The sequence below is a fragment of the Lithobates pipiens genome, unplaced genomic scaffold (genome assembly GCF_037356315.1).
Source record: "Lithobates pipiens isolate NorthernLeopardFrog02 unplaced genomic scaffold, aLitPip1_a1.2 Scaffold_8, whole genome shotgun sequence".
Classification (NCBI taxonomy): domain Eukaryota; kingdom Metazoa; phylum Chordata; class Amphibia; order Anura; family Ranidae; genus Lithobates; species Lithobates pipiens.
In genome coordinates this window covers 341144867-341167722 of record NW_027507903.1, presented here as the reverse complement: position 1 = coordinate 341167722, position 22856 = coordinate 341144867, and the positions used below count along the sequence as shown (strand labels likewise).

Here is a 22856-nt window from a genome sequence, read left to right as displayed (position 1 = left end):
TTGTTACAGTCCATATAAAAATATACATATTATTCTTGCTAAAACTTAAAGAAACTTGCCCAAAAGTTAGTAATTAAATGTAGCTTAAACATTATAGGTTACATCTTGTACCATACATTTTAAATAAGCATGTAACATGGCTTAAATTAAAAGAAATAAAAAAAAAAAAAAAAAAAAGGAAGTTGAGCTTCATTAAAGTGTGGTTTGGATGCCATTTTGAATGCAAATGCAAGACATCTGTATGCTAACAAAATTTCCCCTTTAGCACTGAAACTACATGTTACAAAACAGAGACTAGCACCTATTATTTGCCAGAATGCAGTGTAGGGAATGTGAAATTATATATATATATATATATATATATATATATATATATATATATATATATATATATATATATATATATATATATATATATATATATATATATATATATATATAATATTTCACATGAATGAGTTTCTTATGACCCCCCTTAACCTTTACCTGGTAGTTATATAACACTAAAATAGACCTTCTATGTATCTCTCTATGCATATTTACACAGATATACAAGATGCTATATTACAGTAGGGCCAAGGTAGAGCAGCAGCACAGAAACAAAAATACAAATAAAGTTACATACAACTTTCAATTTCCTTAGAAAATTACAATGAATAAAATAAGGTTGCCATTGGCGTTCACTATGTATAACTGCCCTTCAATGTCACGTCCTTCTTGTGAACAAAAATATTTTCTGTTCTTTCTAGTTGGGAAATGGTTATTGCACTCTAAAGCGCCCAGTACAGTAGATTTCCTGAAAAGCTGCAGCAAAGGGAGCAATGCAAGCATTAACCCTGTATTGCAATGCGCTTAGAGTTCCAGCAGCAGGAAGCGAGGTGAAACTTTGTAACAATTACCTTTTAATTAACATGTTGAGACAGCTGCTGAGATAGCTGAACCTGATATGTTTGGTGATCTGAGTGTGAGAGTTGTTACAATCAGCACAAGTGATCTTTAGCAGTGCTTTGACTTGTTATTAGGGGGACATTGATACGATTTGCCATTACATATTGTTCTGATTGTTTTTTGTTTTTTTTTACCCACAGTGCTGACAACCTCTCTTGTGGAGAAGGTGCACAGCTGAAGATGAAAGGGCATTACCCATTATCAGCAAGAAGGGTGAAAGAAGGGCAGTAAGAAAAGGCTAATAATAGGCAGGCCGGAAGAGTCTTGACACAGCGGAGGAATAGAGGGTCATGCATTCCTTCCTGTCACCACATTGTGGATTGAATCTGTACCTTTGGCACTCTGGTCTCCCATGTTGCCTTCATTAGCCAAAAAAAAGTGTAAGAGAACTAATACATTTATATAAAAATACAAAAACACTAAACCACAGACAAAAGAGTTACGCAACAAAGCCTCAGCAGAGTTTTCCACACATCAATGAAAAGTGTAGACTGAAGCCTTCAGCTTAAAAAACAAACATATGAGTGTGTGAGGAAGAACTAGAGCTGGCTTGCTTCCATGCTAACTGAGGGATAACATTCTTGGTTCTTAATGGTAGCTGTAAATACAATAAAGGTAACTAGTCCCTTCAAGCTAATCCCCATGGCTATCTAGTTAGCATACAGATCTTCAACACAGGATTTGGAAATGGTTCACAGCAGCAGCCAAACATAATGCATTTCTCTTTTCTGATAATACTAAGTGTTGCTGGACCCCCTTGATCAAGGAATGGTAAATTAAAGCCTCTGGAGAGAATATACTGTCTGGAGTCTTTTTGCTTCATTTTTCTGCACAATGCATTCTTATAAGACAGTTCACAAAACAGAACCTTGCAGCAACTCTCAAAATGGCTTTTCTGGTCTGCTGACTGCATCCGGTGCTTTGCACATGACACTGTTTGTGTTTTTGCACCGGCACCCAGGTCGGCTCGCTTGGTCGTAACATTTCTGAGAAAGTTTCACACAGCCAGTGGCAGGAAGATAGCAGAGTAAGCATGGGAGGACCAATGACAAGGCACTCATGAAAGACCAGCGAGCACAGCAGTTGGAGTGAGAGCAAGAACACGGATGATCTGCGCAGGAACCTTCATCGTCTTCGTTGGTGCAGTGGTAAAAAACTCCTTTGACTAGACACATGCAAGTTGAATAATTGACCATGTTCTGTGCAGAACACAGACATTCCTGGTTGCAAATCCAGCAAGATGGTAAGGTCCGAGGAGTTGTACAGTCTTTGCATTTACATCTGCCGCAGGCCTCACAAAGTAAAAAGTGCTTGTCCAATTCTTGATTCAAGGGTCCTTTAACATCCTGAGGCTTACAATTAATCACTTTAGGCTGTATCCTTACTGCCCTAGGTGGAGACTGATCAACCACAGGAGGTGGGGCCATGTGATCCAAGAGTCTCTGATCTGAAGATGTGCTACTGCTACTGCTAATTGAGCTGGGTCGCCCACTGAAAGATATCCAAGGGTGCGTAATATCTGCTTCACATCTCTGCAAATGTTGATTGACAAGCAAAGGTTCATGTGAACCCCTGCTGAGCTTTTGATTGGCCAGCTGATTAAGAGCCGGGTTGTCAATGTAATCATTCTCAAGATGAGTAGTCTTCATCTGATCGATAGGCAGGATAGTAAGCGGATGTTGTAATCTCCCATATGGAACACGGCCATCTAGTAGAGGCTGCACCATAACTGAATTTGGTACCACAGTTATGCTATGTGGAATCCTGGAATCCATTGACCTCCTCTGAAAATGATGAGAACTTCTTAAAAAATCTGTAAAAAATAAAATAAAAAATAGATTCAATTGGGTTAAGGTTTTCTTAGAAATAACAATTGATATGCATTATGAAGATTTTTTTTTACTAACAGTTATGGTTTAGGAAACATGATTTCAGTTCATGTGCATACCATGAGGATGATATTGTCTTGTTGCCTATAACAGACTCAGTGGGGTTGATTTACTAAAACTGGAGAGTGCAAAATCTGGTGCAGCTGTACATGGTAGCCAATCAGTTTCTAACTTGGAAAAACTTGGAACTTGAAAACCTGGAAACTGATTGGTTTCTATGCAGAGCTGCACCAGATTTGGCCCTTTCCATTTTAGTAAATCAACCCCTGTTGTAGTGATAATGATAGTTCACTTTTCACATTGTGAGTAAATGCAGTAACAATCACCTGTAATTTTTGACTTGCCAGGTGCAAGCAAGATAAACAAGTCTAATTGTTTGCTAATGTCCAAAAACATGTTAGTAAATTGCAACTAGAGACCTTTTGATGCATGCTGTGCTTACAATCTAAATGGAAACCAAGTTTCCCTATTTTTAACATTCATGTTCTAGAGGAAAAATAAATAATAAAAAAAACCCAAACAAACATAAAAAAAAAAAAAAAAAATGAACTATTGAATACACTGAGATCCTTAAAGGGGTTGTAAGCCCTTTTTTTTTTTTAAATAACAAATATGTCATACTTACCTCCACTTTGCAGTTGGTTTTGCACAGAGTGGCCCCGAAACTCCACTTCTGGGGTCCCTCAGCGGCGCTGGTGGCTCCTCCCTGCATCGAGTGTCCACGTTGGAGAAGACTCTTAAGGTGACTCTTAAGAAGACTCTTAAGGAGAAGACTCTTAAGGTGGACACCTGTGCAGGCGCGCTCCGAGTCCTGCATCTGTGTACATTCACACAATGCAGGATTCTGCCCCGCATCATTGGATCTGATTGACAGCAGCGGGAGCCAATGGCTGCCCTGGTATAAATCTATCCAATCAGGACATGAGACACCAGCTAGAGATGGATGGTGTGCTCATTCCTGGCCAGAGGAGGACAGCATTCAGGCAAGTAAAATGGGGGACTGCAGCACTACAGGAGGGTTTTCTCCTTAATGCATAGAATGCATCAAGGTGAAAAAACATGAGGATTTACAACCCCTTTAAAGAACAGACCAGCATGCTTTACCCCACAATCTGCATTACTTTAGTAAATAAACACAGGAATGCATTTCTTATCTGTTAAAAGTAAATGCACAATGCAGAACCAAAAAATTATGTTCTGATAAAAACTTTCAACCTACAAAGTTCAGGAATAATCATCCTCAGTTACAAAATTAGCCTGATTTACTAAAGGAGTTGATAATCTTCACTTAAATATTCACTTCAGCAATCCAGTCGTGTGAATATATGTTTACCCATTTCTTTTGTACATTATAGATTACAAATAGACAGGCATTAGCTTTTTCGTGTGACTGTAGAGCTGAAGTGAATATTCAATTTTTTGAGTGAGGATTCTCGGCTCCTTTAGTAAATCAGTCTCAATGAATTTTACTATATCTAGTACATTTCCACAGACAAAGTCCACTTACGTTTTTTTTTTTGTCTGCGAAGAGTAACAGAGTTGTATCTTCACAGCCCTGACTCACACCATCCTAAATGATCCCATTTTACTAGAACGGCTGACTCGCTGTGTTGCTTTAGTTTCTGATTTCATCGAAAGAGAGCAGTTCAGAACTGGAATCTATCCAGTTACCCAACAGCTATGCAAGTCAAAAGAGCACAGGAAGCGACTAAGCTTAATTCAAAGAGCGGATACGGCCCGGCTCCAATTTAGAAAGTGCACATTGTTTTCTATGAGACGTAGGGCTTCCTAGTCGAGCGACCTTTTGTTTGTAAGCACTATTTGAAAATCACTTAAAGGGGAAGTGCACATGCAGGCTCACATTTACACTGGTGTAAACTAACCAAACACTTTGTGTTATTAAATAACATTATGTAAACACGTAATCCGTTATGGAGAAATGTAACCAGTCCCCCCGTCCCCCCCTCCACACACACTGTGGAAGGGGTTGTCCATAGCTTCTTGGGAATGCTTGGAAAAGTTTAGTACTAAAGTTTTTCTGCAGATATATAATTATATAGCAATTTGCTGGTAAAACTCATTCAAGAATAAAAGAACGATGTTTCTTAGTTCACTGTAAACTGCTAAAAAATGTTTTTTGATGGTGCATCACACCCCTGCTGCTTACACTATGCTATTAAGTAAGTCTGATTATGCGAATATTCAATTTAGTGAGTGAGGATTCTCAGCTCCTTTAGTAAATCAGCCTAAATTAATTTTACTATATCTAGTACATTGCGGTCTATGCTATTAAGTATGTCTGACTGAGTTCAAATTTTTTTGAGACCTAAGAGATTTTTAGGGTTTTAACCATGCCTATAATAAAACAGTAGTAGATGCATCAGTTGGCTACAAGCTTATTAAGTGAAGGCTTCCTCTATTTAAAATATGAATAATGCTAAGCATCTGTATCTATCAATTGTTGTGTATTGGGGTTGTTGTTACAAATTATAAGAAATTACAATTAAATACTGACAGTTATGCAATTTTTTCTTAAAGTTAGACAGCTTATCTCTACCGATGATATAGGCAACTTAGGTTTGTGCCTAGGACAGCCCATTTGTGAGGTGGGGGTGGGGTAAAAGAATCTTCTTGGTATCTTTTTTATTATTTAAACATTATTAGTTCTTTACTCACTTTCCTTCCCTGACACTTCCAATTACAAATTATAACATTGCCATAAAGTTATTAGTATGAGGGTAACGGATTTACTACCTAGGGTTTGTGTATATATATATATATATATATATATATATATATATATATATATATATATATATATATATATATATATATATATATATATATATATATATATATATATATATATATAATTTTTTTTTTTTTTTAATAATAATAATCAGGACTTTTGTTTGTACATGATTGGATGATGGAAATAACCAGAACTTCACCCAATTCAGGGAAAACTCCCCTTGCATGGTGAACAGCCAATGTCTTTAGTAAACCAACCCTATGACTGCATTTGGAGTTGTTTTATAACACTTAACAAGAGAAAACAAGAGCTATTATTGCTGGCCTCCTTTAAATATATTGTTTTAATACTTTCTGATTCACTGACAATCATTCAGATTAGAAAAGGGCGAAGTCAAAACTCCTGATCTGCATAATTGTTCCTGGCCTATGCCTCAGAAAGTATGGAAGCCATTGGATCAGCAAGATCGCCAGGTACCTAGAGATTTCACAAAGGGCAGCAATGGCAGTCTTCATATCCTTTTAAAATTCAGGCCAGAGCACTATATAACACCCTTGTCTTTGCTTGCCAACACTGCAGTAGATTTTTCCTGAGCTACATAAACAGGAAGCCGCCTCTCATAATGTTTATGGGGCAACAATGCTCTGATAGATTACATATGCAACACGCTGGGCTTATGAGAAAACAGGTGACTAGAAATTCTACTTTCAGTAGTTTTATGATCTGATGCTTCTACTGCAGCCACATCTGCAGTCACAGCTGTTCAAGCTGGGCGCATTGGGGCAGCCAAATTGCTACTCCCCCCCCCCCAATCAAATTTCCACATGTTACCCCTAGAGAGGAGAAAAGGAGACATATTGAAACAGAACTTGCAATTCTGTCCTCAACATTCATCCCAAATGTGAGGTCTAGGACTTATTGGCTGCCTAACTGTAGCTTACTATATTAACTATACTAATTCTCCTACCTTCCAAATACAGACAGACAAAGGGGGTTGATTTACTAGAGGCAAATCCACTACAAGTGCAATTGGAAGTGCAGTCGCTGTAGATCTGAGGGGAAGATCTGAAATGAGGGGAAGCTCTGCCGATTTCATCATCCAATCATGTACAAACAAAAATGCATTTTTTTTTATTTTCCTTGCATGTCCCCTTCAAATCTACAGTGACTGCACTTGTAGTGCAAAGTTGATTTGCCTTTAGTAAATAAACCCCAATGTCCACTATAATCTGAAAGACAAATGCTTGTAGTCAGCACTGATGAATGGATAACAGGACACCAGGTCAGATCCACAAAAGGGTATCTGAGTTATTGAGCCTAATTTACTAAAGAGGTTGAAAATCTTCACGCAATAAATTGTGTGACTATTCACTTCAATTATCCAATCAAGTGAAAAGCAAAATCCTGTTCACTCATCTTATCTGCATATGATTAGGTAACTAAAATGAAAAGCAAGACAATTTATTGTGTAAAGATTTCCCAATTCTTTCGTAAATCTGACTTTTTGTGTATAAAAAAGGGTGGTCATTTTCTAGTTTCCCCCCCAAGGAGCCTGCTCAGTAAACATCTACAACTCTCTCAAAACGAATTTGCTCTGAGCATACAGTTTTATAAAGGGAGACGATTTGTAACATGGAGTTAATTATACAGTGTGAAATTAATTTAACAGCAGCATATTTTAAAGTTATGTCCAATAGTTTATTCTCTATTTATGCAAACTCTCACTAGCCTAACTGGAGGACTTAACATTGTAGGACATTTTGTTAGGACGTCATTTCTCTTACATATAAAAGCAGTACATTTTGATGCTTTAAATAAATAATAGCAATCATTAAAAAGTCACTGAGATTTAATTTTATTTTTATGGCAAAAATATATAATATGCCAAATGCACAGCTGTAATGATAGGCACTTGAGTTGAGCAACGCATTCTAAGGCTTATTGAAAAAGACCATGCAATAATGGTGTACAAAGGTGCAGTAAGTTATAGCAATCAAACCGCATCTGTCATCAGCTTAGAGAAGTGAGAATCATAAAAGTTATAGGCTGGTAGCTAGAAGTAACTGCATCCTGAAAATTGCTATCTGCCTTAGTACATACACCTCTATAATCTCATTTGTACAAGTTGTAAGGCAATGCAAGTTGCAAAAAAAAAAAAAAAAAAAGAAGTTAAATAGCAGCCACTGCAACTGTGAAATGAAGTAGACATTGTTGGGGTTAGAAGGGCTGCTGATATTCATGGCCCTTTAACAATCTTGGTTTTAATCTAGTTTAGCCAGGATTGTCCAGGCTAGCAAGGAACCACTCACTTTAATTGAGCACTTCCTATTCTCCACTGGTCAATCAGGCAAGACTGCAGCAGCTCTGACACCTACACATCCTTTTAGCAGATGCCTGATAATCTGCCAGACATTGATAAGGATATAATATCACCCCATTCAAGTACCACTCACCACACAGCACCTATCTGTGAACCATCAGTCTTCACAAGCCTGATACAGAAGCCTGACTTTCCTGTTACTTCTAAGCAATATGCAAAAGCAATTAAATGTAATCTCCGGATTAAACAGGAACTGGCAACCAGGAGAGGAAGAAAAAAAAAAACGCATACCGTTTATTTGCTATTTGGACACAATTCATTTGTATGCTTTTAAGACTTTTTGGTCACTTAGGTAAGGGCAGAATAAATCCCAAGTGCAAGACTGCCGGTAATCTTATAAAATGACTGTTGAAGATTAACTATTGGGAGGCCATTCTACAAATTCTTTCTGGTCCTGAATTTTACACAATCTTCTCCTGCCTTGACCTGAAGTTCTGGTAGATACTAATTCAGAAGGCTTCAATTATTGAACTTAGGAATTTGTTTTAGTCCAAGCTAGAAACATCAAGAACTTTTAAGGAGCCACCAACAAAGTTGGCCATCAGCTACCATTTTATGCAGACTGGTGGCAAAGCTCTTATAATTTGTCCAGCTCTGCTTACTGTAGCCACTGCAAGAAAGCTATCAGACTTGGTAGTCATCAACTGTTCTATAAAACTGAAGAGAGACCAGATTTGTTTTCTTACAAAAACAGATTCCATTTTAAACAAACACTCAAGGCAGTGATGAAATTCCATGTTTTCATGTACCCTTACTCCCATCATCTTCTGTCCTTTATCAAATGACCCACCTAAGCCATGAACTTCTGGTGCAACGTTTAAAAAGGAATCATCTGTAATTCTACACAATGTGTGTGAATATCTCTTGACTGTCAGCGTTGCCTTGCTGGTAAATGGGCTAATTATTATTTATGATATACAGAAATCAAAAATATCCCCCATTAAACATAGCAAATATATATTCAAACTGCAATTGGCCAAACACAGCACTGGCTAAATCTTACAAAAGAAGAAGAAAAAAAAAAAAAAAAAAAGAGTAAAATGTTCATGCTGTTCGCTTACTAGGGATTTTTACCAAGCCGAACTGTTGCCTTTAATACAGTCGGGAAAAAAATGCTTACTATGAAAAACACAGTAAAAGCCCATGAATGAATCTCTGCTACGGATAATAGCAGAAGAGCCTGCAGTAAATTATGTCGTGAATGGCTCTATAATTAGCTATATGCTGAATGGATGTGCTACTACACTACTGCAAATACAAAAGTCAAAATAAGGAGGGGGAGGTGACACTAATCAAAATGAATTATTCCTCTTTTATACAAAGAGGTCAACTGACCAAAAAGGTTAAGGTTTTATGCCTAACATCCAGTGATACTATCAGCTTTTCCTGATGCAGTCTTCAAAATGAAAACAGGTTCTAGAAACTAAAATGTATACCACTTAGCAAATATCCCCTCTGTTTTTTTTTAATAATGGCGTTGGAAATGGCACAATTGTGTCCACACCCAAAAAATGTTGCGTAAGAGATAAAACATCCATCCATCTAGCTATCCTATTGATAACAATTGACACAGCATATGGAAGAATTCTAGCACCCTAAATTTCAAGTTTAAACCCAACATCCTCATCTCGTAGCTACAATATTTTAATCAACTTGTTAAAACCCAGCTCATATTTTATCATTATACCTATGTCAATAAATATGTGTGTAATCTAAAAATGTGTTAATGATATTAAACCTTGTACCCTACTTGATCTGACAGTCTACTGCATGAAGTAGAAACAAATAGATTGTAAGCTCACCGGAAACAATAAAAGGATAGATAGCATGTTCTCAATTGCACAGATATCAGCCTGTGTATATGCTACACTGAGTACACATAAAGAAAATAAAAACACAACATAACAACAAAGTAACAACTCACAATCACGTACAGTGCAGCAGTCTATTTGTAAACGTTTAAACATTTACTCAAGATAAAATGTGTTGCAGAACATCTGCTAGGGATTTCATAAGAAAGAAAACATACATAGCAGGCCAGACGGATACTCAAAAGAGAATAAAAATCTAACAGGGCCTTCTTAAAAACAAGAATGTGAGTGATCCATTATACATTACAAATGTCAGATTAATCAGTTGTGGCCTCCCTGCCTCCAATTCTGCACCAGAGGTCAGTCTAACTAAGAAGGGATCTACGAAGATCCCATGGATTGTATATATAAAAGGTCCAAATATTCTACATAGCAAGGAATCTATTTTCTCTGGTATTCACATGTGACAGGTCTAAATAATAGGGATAGGAAGGGATCTATAGTGAATCCATGGATTTCACGTATGACAGGTCTGAATATTCTAGCTAAAAAGGGCTCTACCACCCATGGCTTTCATGTAGGACAGGTATAAATCTAGCTAGCAAGAGATCTATGGCTTCTGGATTTCATGTATAACAGGTCTAAATATTTCAACTAGGAAATGATCTACCTCCCATGGATTTCATCTAGGACAGATCTGCATAATCTAGCTACAAAGGGCTCTACCCCTCATGGATTTCATGCACGACAGGTATAAATTTACCTAGCAAGCGTATGACAGGTCTAAATAATTCAGCTAGGAATGGATTTACACCCCATGGATTTAATATATGACAGGACCACATAATCTACCTAAGGAATATATAATGATCCCATGGATTTCATGTATGACAGGTATTAATGTACCTAGCAAGGGATCTATTGTCCCTGGATTTCATGTAAGACAGGTCTAAATAATTCAGCTAGTAAGGGATCTGTAGTGATTTCATAGAAGACATGTCTAAATATTCTATCTGAAAGCAATCTAGTTCCATTAGATTTCATGTAAAACAGGTCAAAATAATCCAGCTAGGAATGGATCTACTCCCATGGATTGTATATATGACAGATTAACATAATCTAGCTAGAAAGGGATCTATAGTTTTCCCATGGATCTCAGGTATGACAGGTCTACATAATCTATCTAGCAAGGGATCTATAGCTTTCCCATGGATCTCAGATATGACAGGTCTACCTAATCTAGGGAGGGATCTATAGCTTTCCCGTGGATCTCGGGTATGACAGGTCTACATAATCTAAGAAGGGATCTATAGCTTTCTCATGGATCTCGGGTATGACAGGTCTACCTAATCTAAGAAGGGATCTATAGCATTCTCATGAATCTCGGGTATGACAGGTCTACCTAATCTAAGAAGGGATCTATAGCTTTCTCATAGATCTCGGGTATGATAGGTCTACATAATCTAAGAAGGGATCTATAACTTTCCCATGGATCTCAGGTATGACAGGTCTACATAATCTAAGAAGGGATCTATAACTTTCCCATGGATCTCAGGTATGACAGGTCTACATAATCTAAGAAGGGATCTATAACTTTCCCATGGATCTCAGGTATGACAAGTCTACATAATCTAAGAAGGGATCTATAGCTTTCCCATGGATCTCAAGTATGACAGGTCTACATAATCTAGCTAGGAAAGGATGCACTACCATTAGATTTAATGTATGACAGGTGAAAATAATCAAATTAGGAAAGGATTTATGGTGATCCCTTGGATCTGATGTAGGTCAGGTCTAAATAATAGGGTCATAAACCATGATGAGAAGGTTGATTTGTCCCCTGATGCTCTGTCATTGTCATCCTCCATGTTGCTGGAATGGTTTGCAATGTGTCTGCGTAGTTGCAGAACATTGCTGGGCCGGATCTCCGGGATTGTGCCGCGTCTGCCTCCAGATCAGCCCCGATTCCCCCCAACCAAAAATGCCCAGCTCTGTCCTGTCCTATGACGTCACGCCTGGCATTGCAGGCTCTGCACCGTGCACACCGACCTCCACATACATGACAGTCTGCTCTAAAGGCATAGTGCGTCATCACCACTACAAATCCCAGCAAAACCGCAGCAGGCAGCCTGATGGGGCAAACCTCAATGTAAATGGCTAGCAGAGGATTTTCTGACATCGCAATGCCCCAGCGATCGGTAAATGAAAGCAGAAGGAGGGGATCGCAGGCCGATCTGTCTGCTAGAGAGTGACAGGGAGGGAGTCTTATGATCAGAGCGATCGGCTCCTGTAATGAGAAAGGCAGGAGGGTGGGTGGCTGGGCTGTGCCCCCCACCCCACACATTGCACCTCCAATCCAGGCAGCTGGGATCTCCTGCAGCACTGCACCCCCACCCACCCCCTTTGACAGATTGCCTGCTGAAGAAAGGCGATGTGCATGTGCCCACCGACCTCCAGCCCAGACCTGGACACCACACTCCCAAAATAATAATAGAAAGGAGGGATAGTGCCCTGTGCATGGTACACTTGAATCGTGCCAATTCATGGGGCTTACTTGTAAGACTGGAGCCAGGCTCATTTCCCAATAATCCACAAATCACAGGACGTCCCCAGCCGTGCACAGGAAAGCCCTCAGTACAAGCGCTGACGATCCAGGCTGCATAGCTCCTCTGCTGTCAGCTCGCTTTCGATGTTGCAACTCCCTGGGAAAATGGCTTTTTATGAATGGGAGGGCTGCGGGCCACGGCGCCTGCGCGCTCGGCCCGCACCGTTCTTATGAATGGGAGGGAAGAGCCCGGCGCGCCTGCGCGCTCCACCCCTCCTCCCTTCCTCGCCGTTCTTATGAATGGGGGTGGGAGCGGGGGTGCCCGGCGCGTGCGCAGAAGCCAAGGCTTTTTTTTTTTTTTTTTTTATGAATGGGGACCGGAACCTAACCTGCTGCGCTCATTGCAAAGCGAGCTGTTCTTTTATGAATGGAAGACAGCTGAATAAACCGCGCGTGTACTGCGAGCCCTGGAGAGAGGGAGGGAGGAGGGGGGAAGGGAAGCTTGTACAGTCACATCCAACTATATGGAAAGCAGATGAGCCCATCCGGCCTTCTATTAATATACATTCAGCACACATCGCAGGCGCTTCATTCCTCGGAAAATACATGCACTAGAAAAAGCACTGCATGTCACAATCCAAAATAAAATCTTTGCTGACATTTTTTCTTTATTGCATCTCAGCCCTCCCTATCTCCTGTAGCCCTTTTACAGCCACTTCTTGATGATGTTTTTCCATGATGGCGACAGCGGCATGGCTCCCAACTGCCCCTGATTTCGAGGGACTGTCCCTGATTTGGAGCAATGTCCCTCTTTCCTCCTCATTTGTCCCTCATTTTGGTCTGATCTATATACTTGTATATAAAATGCTCTATTTATCTATAAAAAAGTGTTTCCCAGTACTTCATCCAATTTCTAAACTGCTGTATTTGTACATTTTAAAAGCCAATATAGAATGTAAGCTCTACGAGCAGGGCCCTCCTGTACCTTTTGTATTGAACTGTACTGTAATTGTGTTGTCCCCGCCATACATTGTAAAGAGCCGTTGGCGCTATATAAATCGAGAATAATAATAATAACAAAGGAATAGCAGTGGTAAAAAAAAAAGCCCTTGTGGATTTAATTAACCTTTTTTGTGGTTAATTCTCCTTTAAGTGCGTGTGGCGGGAGCGTGTCCTATGCCTACATACGTTTGTTAATAGGTGTCCCTCATCCCCATCTCAAATTGTTGGGAGGTATGCAGCAGTGGACCAAGGCTGTGTAATGAATGTTGGAAACAGCCAAACTCAAAAGACTAGGTGACAACAAAGAAGCATAGTGGGCAGGTAGACAGAACAAAACTCTGGATAGCCGCACACTGGAGAAAGACTTAAAATTCCGTCTTTTATTGAAATAACGTAGGTCACATCAAATCAAATAATCCACAGCAAAAAGGTAACAGGGTACACAAACTGACGCATTTCGCACTGTGATTAGCGCTTATTCATAGCTACTCATATCTGTTTTTCAGGCGGATCCAAGCATGTCATCCATTGACTTCTATTGACATGCGAATGTCAGTGGAGATGTGTCCGCTGACAACCGCCTGTCATCCAATCTGACAAGATCCGTTCCAAACAGACGGATGGTGATATGTTTGGCATCCGCCGATCGGATTGGATCGGGTGAAAATGGACAGGCTGTCCGTTTTCATTCTATTTCCCCATAGGGAACAGCGGGGCTCTGACAGGTCTATGCCTGTACAGCGAGCAGAGACGGACCTGTCATCTACCTGCTCAGCGGGGATCAACAGATAGATCCCCTGCCGAGCTAGTGGAGTCCATCCAATGGATCTGCTCTATGTGAACCCAGCCTAGTTGCAAGTTAAAGTTGCACAGTGCCGAATAGAATACAAAAAAATGGTCTGGTCATGAGATAAAACCTTCTGGAGGATAAGTAGTTAACAAAAGCTGCAGATGTAGTCTTTACCGAAAGACCATGTGACAGGATGACAACGTGGGAGCGCAGTTGGGAGATTAGCAGAGTGTGGTCACCCCTTAACAACTAGTACCTGAACAAGGACCGTCATGGCAGGAACAATAGGTGTTATTTTAATGAATGCTACAGGTATAATGCCCCATACACACGGTCGGACATTCCAACGACAAAATCCGTTGGATTTTTTTCCGACTGATTTTGGCCGAAACTTGTGTTGCATACGCTCGTTCTGAACGAGGTGATTTTCAGCGGAACTCCGTCGGAACTCCGTTAGAAAAACCATAATGCCCTGTACACACGGTCGGACTTTCTGATGACAAAATCTGTCAGATTTTTTCCAACGGATTTTGGCCCAAACTTGTCTAGCATACACATGGTCGCACAAAATTGTCGGAAAATCCGATCGTTCTGAACGAGGTGACGTAAAACGCGTACGTTGGGACTATAAACGGGCCAGTAGCCAATAGCTTTCATCTCTTAGTTTATTCTGAGCATGCGTGGCACTTTGTCCGTCAGATTTGTCTATACACAATCGGATTTTGTTGTCGGAAAATTTTAGATCCTGCTCTCAAACTTTGTGCGTCAGAAAATCCAACAGAAAAAGTACGATGGAGCCCACACACGGTCAGATTTTTTGACAACATGATCCAATCGCACATTTTCCGTTGTAAAAATCCATGTGTATGGGGCATAAGAATCTTAAAAGCAGTGACTATTGAAATTGATTGGTTTTTAAGCAAAGCTGGACCAGATTTTTCACTCCCTTCACTAGTTTTAGTAAATCGCTCAATGTGTGTCAGGGTGACAACGCAGGAGCGTGCTTGGCAGATGGACAGATCGTTGTCACCTCACAACATGAAGAACCTTACCAAGGACCTGGATAACAAGGTATTGTTTTTATGAATCTTAAAATGACATTAACATGGTCACACTTATATGAGATTTTAGTGGTTGCATTTAAATATACTTTATATCAGGTGGTGACAGGTAACGTGCCAAGTTCATTTATATTCTTTTAATTTGGATCCAAAATAATGAGATTTGTGTGTGATATGTATTTGGTAATAAGGATATATTTGATGTGATATATAAATCTAGGCCTCCCCTTTTACCTCCCATAGGGATTCTCAGCACATTACTACTGAATCCGCATCTATCTAACTGGCCGAATTTCGATCCATGTATGGCCAGCTTAGCCTCTAATGACTGTGTACAGTCAGAAAGCAATCTCCATACAATATGTCTGTATTTATATGTGGACGGGGCTGGAGGATGTCTGCTCCTGTGTCTGAATGGCTGTCACTACCCTTTGTCTTCCCATTCAGTTGCTACTTTCCATACTGTTCTCTATGCCATTTCCTACAAGGATTTAACTACGCATGAAATTTTGAATCACATAGCAACAGCTTAACCTCCTCTTGACAACTGCCTCACTGGCAGTATGTGGTTTTCATTGTAGGGGGGGGGGGTTAATCGCATGCTACTTAGTGATTACACAGTTCACACAGAGTTAACCCTTCATTTGGTTATTTTCATAGTGTTATTAAATATTGTTTAAAGTATATGTAAACCCAACACTAAAATATTATATAAGCTGCGGCATGTTATTGTCATTTTACGTCTTGTCTTTTTAATCTGCAGCTACCAAACACGGCCCACTAAACTTAATGATGCTGCATCCCAGTCACGTGCAATGCGGTTCTGAAGGCTTTTGGGGTTAAAATAGGCAGAACGGAGGGGGCATATGCCCTCCATAATACTTGGCAAACGCCCTCTGAAAATCAATCCACTTTTCAGAGGGCAAAGCTTGTGTGAACGAGTTTATATAAGGCTATATACTGTAGGTCACTCGCCCTACACCTCTCACATCCATAAAGTCCTGTTTTCTTTTCACTGAATAAAAGGTGTTCTGTGATTTGAAAAGGGAGAATGAAAAATTCCTTTAAATATAATGCCTGGGTCGGGGATGTCACTTGGGGGTGGTGACACCAGGTGACATCACCAGGTGGCCCCGCCACTTCCCTATTTGAGAACCGTTAGAAAGCAGAGCAGGCAGTCGGCAGAGAGCCTTTGTCGCAGGCGTAGCTTTTTTTTTTCACGTGTCTTGTGGTGTCGGCATTGACGATGGATCTACATTGGGGGACATTGTTTTTTTATTTTTAACAAATTGATTGTCAAAAACCGTGTGTGTGTTTTCTCATTTCTTTTTGACACTTTTTTTTGGTGAGTGAGTAGGGGTACCCCCTACTCATTCGCATGGGGGGGTGGGATCTGGATTCCGATAAGCCCCCTGCCCACAGACCCCCACAGCCACCACCCAGAGTTGTAGGCAAAAGGCCCTTGTCACCATCAACATGGGGACAAGGTGTTTTTGGCTCCCTCTGCCATAAAGCACCCCCGTATGTTGAGAGCATGTGGCCTAGCATGGTTTGGCAATGGTATGGCCCCCCCCTCTTCTGGCCTGCCAGGCTGCATGCTCGGATAAGGGTCTGGTATTAATTTTGGGGGGACCCCACAACATTTTTTTCTCTAATTTTGCCATGGGGGTTCCCCTCAAAATCTATACTAGACCTAAGGGTCTGGAAAATCGTTCCTGACAGTTAACTATTGCTTATAAAAGTGATCACCACTGTTATAAATAGGGATGTACCGATATCGTTTTTTTATTGGCAAGTACGAGTACCGATATTTAGCAAAGAATCACATATGATTTGAACAGGAATGCAGTGCAATTCCTGTCCGAATCGCATGCAATTTCCCCCACTGCTTCTGTGTGTATGAATCCAGTAAAGAAAGCGAAGTGCCATGTAGTGCAGCTATAGGCAGTTTATTAAAATGTTATAACAACTCACAAAGTAAATATCTACTCAAATCCATATCTGCAGTGTCCTCTTCTTGCTGAGTATCACAAACCACAACCGTTGGAGGTGCTCACAGGGCTAGAGGAGAAGTTCAGGGACTCCTGTGGGTATAAGGTGAAAGTGATGTCAGCTTGGGGACAGACCACTGGATATCTCCTCCAGCCCTGTGAGCACCTCCAGTGGCCATGGTTAGCTATCATGGATGGGATGGGGACACTGTAGATATGGATTTAAGTAGATATTTAATTTGTGATTTTAATAAACTTCCTATTGCTGCACTACATTGTCCTGTGCTTTTTTTACTGGGTTCACACACACAGAAGTGGTGGGAGAAATCGCATGCAATTCGGACAAGAGTCGCACTACATTCCTGTTCAAATTGCATGTAATTCTTTGCAGTGAGATTTGCACCCATTCGTTTTTTTATGGATGCAAATTGCACCACAAAATCTTGGTTTCGGTATCAGGTGAATTTTCACGAGTATGAGTACTCGTGAAAATACTTGGTATTGGCACCGATAAATAAATAACAGTAAAAAAAATGTTAAAAAATCCCTGATCATCCCACAAGAGTAGTAAAGAGACACTATCGACACTGAACTACTCTGATTAATATAAAAAAAAAGTAAAAAGAATAAAAAAAAAAAAAAAAGGAACAATTCTTTTTTTTTTCACATAATGCCACCAGTCAGTATCCCTGATCACTGCAACACCAGTCATTTTATGATGCTGTACTGTGGTGATGTGTTTAAAAAAAATAGTGTAAACAAATTTTATATAATTTCTTTCTTTTTCAAAAAATTGTGACAAAAAAATTACAACTTAAAAATTACAAAAACTCATCATGCCTCTTACTAAATAGCTTAAGGCCCATACACACACGATCAGACTTTTTGACAACAAACATTCAAATTAGCTGTTTTGGAGCAACATCCGACCGTGTGTACGCTCCATCGGACAAACTTTTTCGCTTTTCATCTGACTTTTGTTGGCTGTGCGAACTGACAAACTTTCTGGCAACAAAAGTCCGATGGAGCAAAGTCCGATCGTGTGTATGAGGCTTTAGACTCTGGCTGGAGCTCAAATATACACATGCTACCAATACAGAAAAAGCTGAAGTTCACATTCAGTAATACATGACTTTCTTGGATATTATTTACTGCTGATATGGTTTATTTTTCCTTCAGCTGAAGACAAAGCTTGCTGACTCGATGTATATATTTGGAGGCCTCGGAACGTTTTGGCTCAGACATTTCTTTAATAGTATGTTTTGCTGATTAAACCTGGAATCACATAATTTATGTGAATGATTCAGTGGGAAATGTTTCCTTGAAACCCCCTCGATTTAATAATGGTCTGACTGCAACGTTAGCAGTGTCTGTGGGATTACTTACTTTGTTTGTCAGTTATTTATAACTTATTATTCATTTTTATTGAGACCATCCAGTTGGCGGAATGTTGGCCTAGACGACAGATGGATTTCATACTGTATGTACAACTAGTAAATTGGATATTGTCAGTTATATGCTACTAGCAGTTACTTTAATCATGTTAGTACAAGTGTTTTGCTTACTCTTATGAATAGGGCGCCAGTGTGTCCCCTTTGGTTTAACCTCTTGTCAACTGTGTAAGGCATATATACGGCAGCAAGCACATTGACCAAACTGTCACCAACAACTCCTTGGTCAAGGCTTCTTATTGGGAGCCAGCGGTAAGGGCTTCTGATCATGTGACCACTGTGACAGCAGTCACAACGGTCACATGATACAGAAGCCACACACTGCACCCAAGGAATTATGGACCACATAAAGAGCCACTGGGAGGCAATTTTAAGGGGTTAAAAAATGTGTGATTCTGCCCCTAAAGAAGCTCATGTGCTTTTTCAAGTGATGAACTTCTAGGCAACACTATACTCAGATGTGAACAGGCACCATTGATAAAAATAGAGATCCCGATGTTGAGTGTTGAAGCTTCAAGTTGTGCTTCAAATCACTCAGGTGTGAACAGGTCCTTAAAGTGGAGCTGTACCCAAAAGGGGAAGCTCTGCTTTAATGCCCCCCTCCTTTTCCCTAAATGGCACTTTTTTTTGGTGGGGGAGCTGATACCTGGTTTTGACAGGTATCCATTTCTACTTCTGATTGGATGGGATAGGAGATCCGACTGGAAGTTCTCCTCTCCCCCCTTCCTCCCCTCAGTCATCTGGGACATGTTACAGGTCACAGAAAACTGCAGGGCCATTCACAATGCGCAGTGTGGCTCACACATGAAGCCGCAAGCTGTTGCAGCCAGGTGCCCACAGATGAGATGCTGGTGCCAGGGACAGAAGATAAAGGGAAGGGACACCTCGAGTGAACACATCGCTGGATCCTGGGACAGGGTCTGTTTCTTAAAAGTCAGAAGCTACAATTTTTGTAGCTGCTGTCTTTTAATAAACACAAAAAAGCTCCTCTTTAAAGAGTAAAAGAAAAAGCCTACTCAAAGAGCAATTTTTCAATAGTTTGGAAAACTTTCCTGTCAATAATGAGCATTTACACCTGCCACAGAAAGGATACTAATATTTTCTTAGGCATGACAGCATTAAGAGTTTAAAGTGCATTGGTCCAGCCTGGTTACATGTAATTCTTCATATCTCACATCTGCCCGGGTTCAGGGGATGCAGAAATTCATTGTAATAGTCTGTGTAAAAAGTCAGCTCTGGTCTCTTCTAGGTGCTGCTTGAGTGACTTGCCATCTCTATTTTGAACACAGGGGGGGTCACTCGCTTGACATCTCTGACATTTAGAGAACATCTGGTATTCTTTCAATGAATACTAGGTATTTACCAATTTGAAAAGGCAGAAATCATAACATCATCCACGCCTCCTTTTCCACTTCTGTATCACCTTGCATTCCTTGAAAAAAAAAAGACATTCTCTGAATGGTGGAGGTGCCTGGGGAGAACCCCCCCTTGTTCAAGTGACTTGAGCAGCAACCGGAAGAGACCATCGTTACCTGTAAAAATCACAGGCTACTATAATAAATTTTTGCCTCCCTTGCAGCCCTTCAGATGTTAGACATGTGCGCCGTCAATAAATTTGTTTTGTTTCGATTAGTTTCATTTCGTATGAAAATTAATTTGTATTTCATAATTCGTGTCCGAAATTCAATTCAGATTCGTACAAAATATGAATTTTCGTTAGATACGTAAACTTTTCGTAAAATAGCAAAAGTTTGTTATAATGAATTTATCATTATGAGGGGTTCCCATCATCCCTGTGCTATGCTCACCAACCTCTGATTGGTGAACAAAACACCAGTCACTTTTTTGTTGTAACGGAATTTGGATCCATAGGGTTAATTTTGTTTATTGAAAATCTTACAAACAACAACTTATATACAATAAAACCATAATAAATAAATAAAACATATTTACAAAATAATTGAATATGACTATACAAACCAGGAAGAACGAGAACAAAATAAACGGTGCAAACTAAATTGCGCACAACATAATCCCTACCGGAGAGCCAGACTAAGGAACATCACTGGCACCATGCATGGAGCCTTTTATCAAAATTATATTGGATCTGAAAATCTAGGGGAGTGAAAGAAGAATACAAAGAAAGCCGCAAACCCCCGAGATCAACAGGCAGCAGCTACAGAGTCCTGATATTCCTCCACGCCTTTATCCAGGCCTCCTGCTGCCACCTGTCTTTCTCAAGACCCCAAATCTTCCCAACCTCACCCAGAATGTTCTACATCACCACTTCCACAGGGAGGATTTTACCCCGTAAGGATACCTGACACCGTGCACTCCACGTGAAATAAAGGACTAGTAAACTAACTAAAAAAAGTGTTTCCAAATCATAATCCCAACGAGTCTGGAAAGCCCCATACACCCACTCTGCATAACTCATATGAGGGAGAAAGGGTATACTCAGAGCCCCTCCCCCGTACACCTCTATATTAAAAGGGCACTGAAGTAGAAAGTGATCCATGGACTCCACCACTCCACACTACATTCTCGGGTAGCCCCAATCACTCATGGAAAGAAACTTCAAGTTGCCCTTCACATATTGTTTTCCATGAAAGGCAAGCCAAGCCTGATCCCTAAACTTCATTGGGATTATCTCCAAATTAATCAACCGCAAACCCACCCCCAAAACCAGGCTTGGGCAATCCCTCAAGGCCAAAAAGCAGAGCTCATGATCCGCTTCTCAAGAAGTTTCCTTGGAAGAGATCTGACTTCTGCTGTTACTTGCCACTGCCGAAGTATTTTCAAACACTGGGCAACATAAGCCGGGACCCTATTATGCTTGACCATATCTGCAGTTCCCGGGACTGAGTGTACACCCGCTGTGCCCATTATGAGAGGTTGCTACCATCCCTGTGCTGGCTTCCTGGGGTTTTAACTTTTAGGTTTGTTAACTTTTCGTAACAATTACGAATTTTCGTTATGATGAATTTATCATTATGAGGGGTTCCCACCATCCCCGTACTGTGCTGACTTCCTGGAGTTTTAACTTTTAGGTTTGTTAACTTTTCGTAACAATTGCATATGTTTGTTAGGAATTTGGATCCGAAATTTGTAAACGAAATTTCGTATTTCGTACAGAATTCGTATGCATAAAAATTTGTATTTCGAATACGTACAAATGTACTCATTTTCGGAAATTTTCGTTTCATACAAAAACTAATCGCACATATCTATCAGATGTGAGATAGGAAGAATTGGATGTAACCAAGCTGGACCAATGTAATCAAATACCTTGCTATCTGGGCTTGTATGTAAAAAGGCAGCTGGTAGCAGAAGCAATAACACCAAAGAACTTACTAGCTGTGTACTGTGAGTTATGTGACTACTATGTTTTTCTGTGTTTTTACCCAAGATGCACAAAATGTTCACTGCTTTTTACACAACATTAAAGCTGAAAATGGGTGAATCTTGCATGAAAACATTGATAAATAGACCCTATAGTGTGCTGGGCTATAAAGAACCAAAAATGTCCACTAAAATACTAAAATGCTCCACTGCATTTAAAATAATCTATCCCCATATTATAACTTCTGTCACATATCCAAACAATTTTAGGATGGTGAGAAGGAACGTGAAAATAATTCCATTATGCTAACCTACTGTACACTTGAACCGCTGATTTATTACTTAAATATAGAACTGTTATCCAACTTGCATACGGGCTTCTTTGAGGTTACATGCTTTGGTTTAAAATGTGTTGGTTTTAGTCTATCACACCACAACTTCTAGCCTAGCTAGAAACCCCTTTTTTCCTTTACATGTAGTGGCATACAGTGTGCTTCACTGTACATCATACACAACGCATAGTAGTGATCTGATTCTGTCACAATATCAAATATTAGATGTACCCATTTTAATGATAGTAATTTCACCCATTATGCTGACAAGTCTAAGTCAGCAGATACAGATAACTGTAGCTACCAACTTTTACTAAATGCATACTCACCAGGCCAAAAAGTCCAGTTCTGTCTTTCTACAACCCAAAGTCTTCAATAGTTTTTGGATTTGAGAGCTAACTGTGACTTCACGTTGACTAGGCATGGGGAGCCAAAGCGGGGCAGACGTCATCTTGCCTAGGCAAGGAAGAAGGAGTGGGAGCAAGTACCTGTTAGAAAAGGCCAAATGTGCAAAATGAAGATCAGTTTTCTTTATAGGAAGAGTGGCTCAGGACAGGGCTGG

The 22856-nt window shown here is 40.0% G+C and overlaps 1 protein-coding gene across 1 annotated transcript; it reads right to left on the bottom strand.

Annotated features, from left to right (window-relative positions):
- Window positions 1-423: 423 nt before the first annotated feature.
- On the bottom strand, window positions 424-12511 carry SPRY4 (sprouty RTK signaling antagonist 4). Its single transcript, XM_077473120.1, has 2 exons — window positions 12335-12511; window positions 424-2761 (listed from the first exon to the last, which is right to left on the bottom strand). Exon 2 carries the CDS (start codon window positions 2721-2723, stop codon window positions 1830-1832), a length of 894 nt encoding a protein of 297 aa, XP_077329246.1. The 5' UTR covers window positions 2724-2761; window positions 12335-12511; the 3' UTR covers window positions 424-1829.
- Window positions 12512-22856: the final 10345 nt, after the last annotated feature.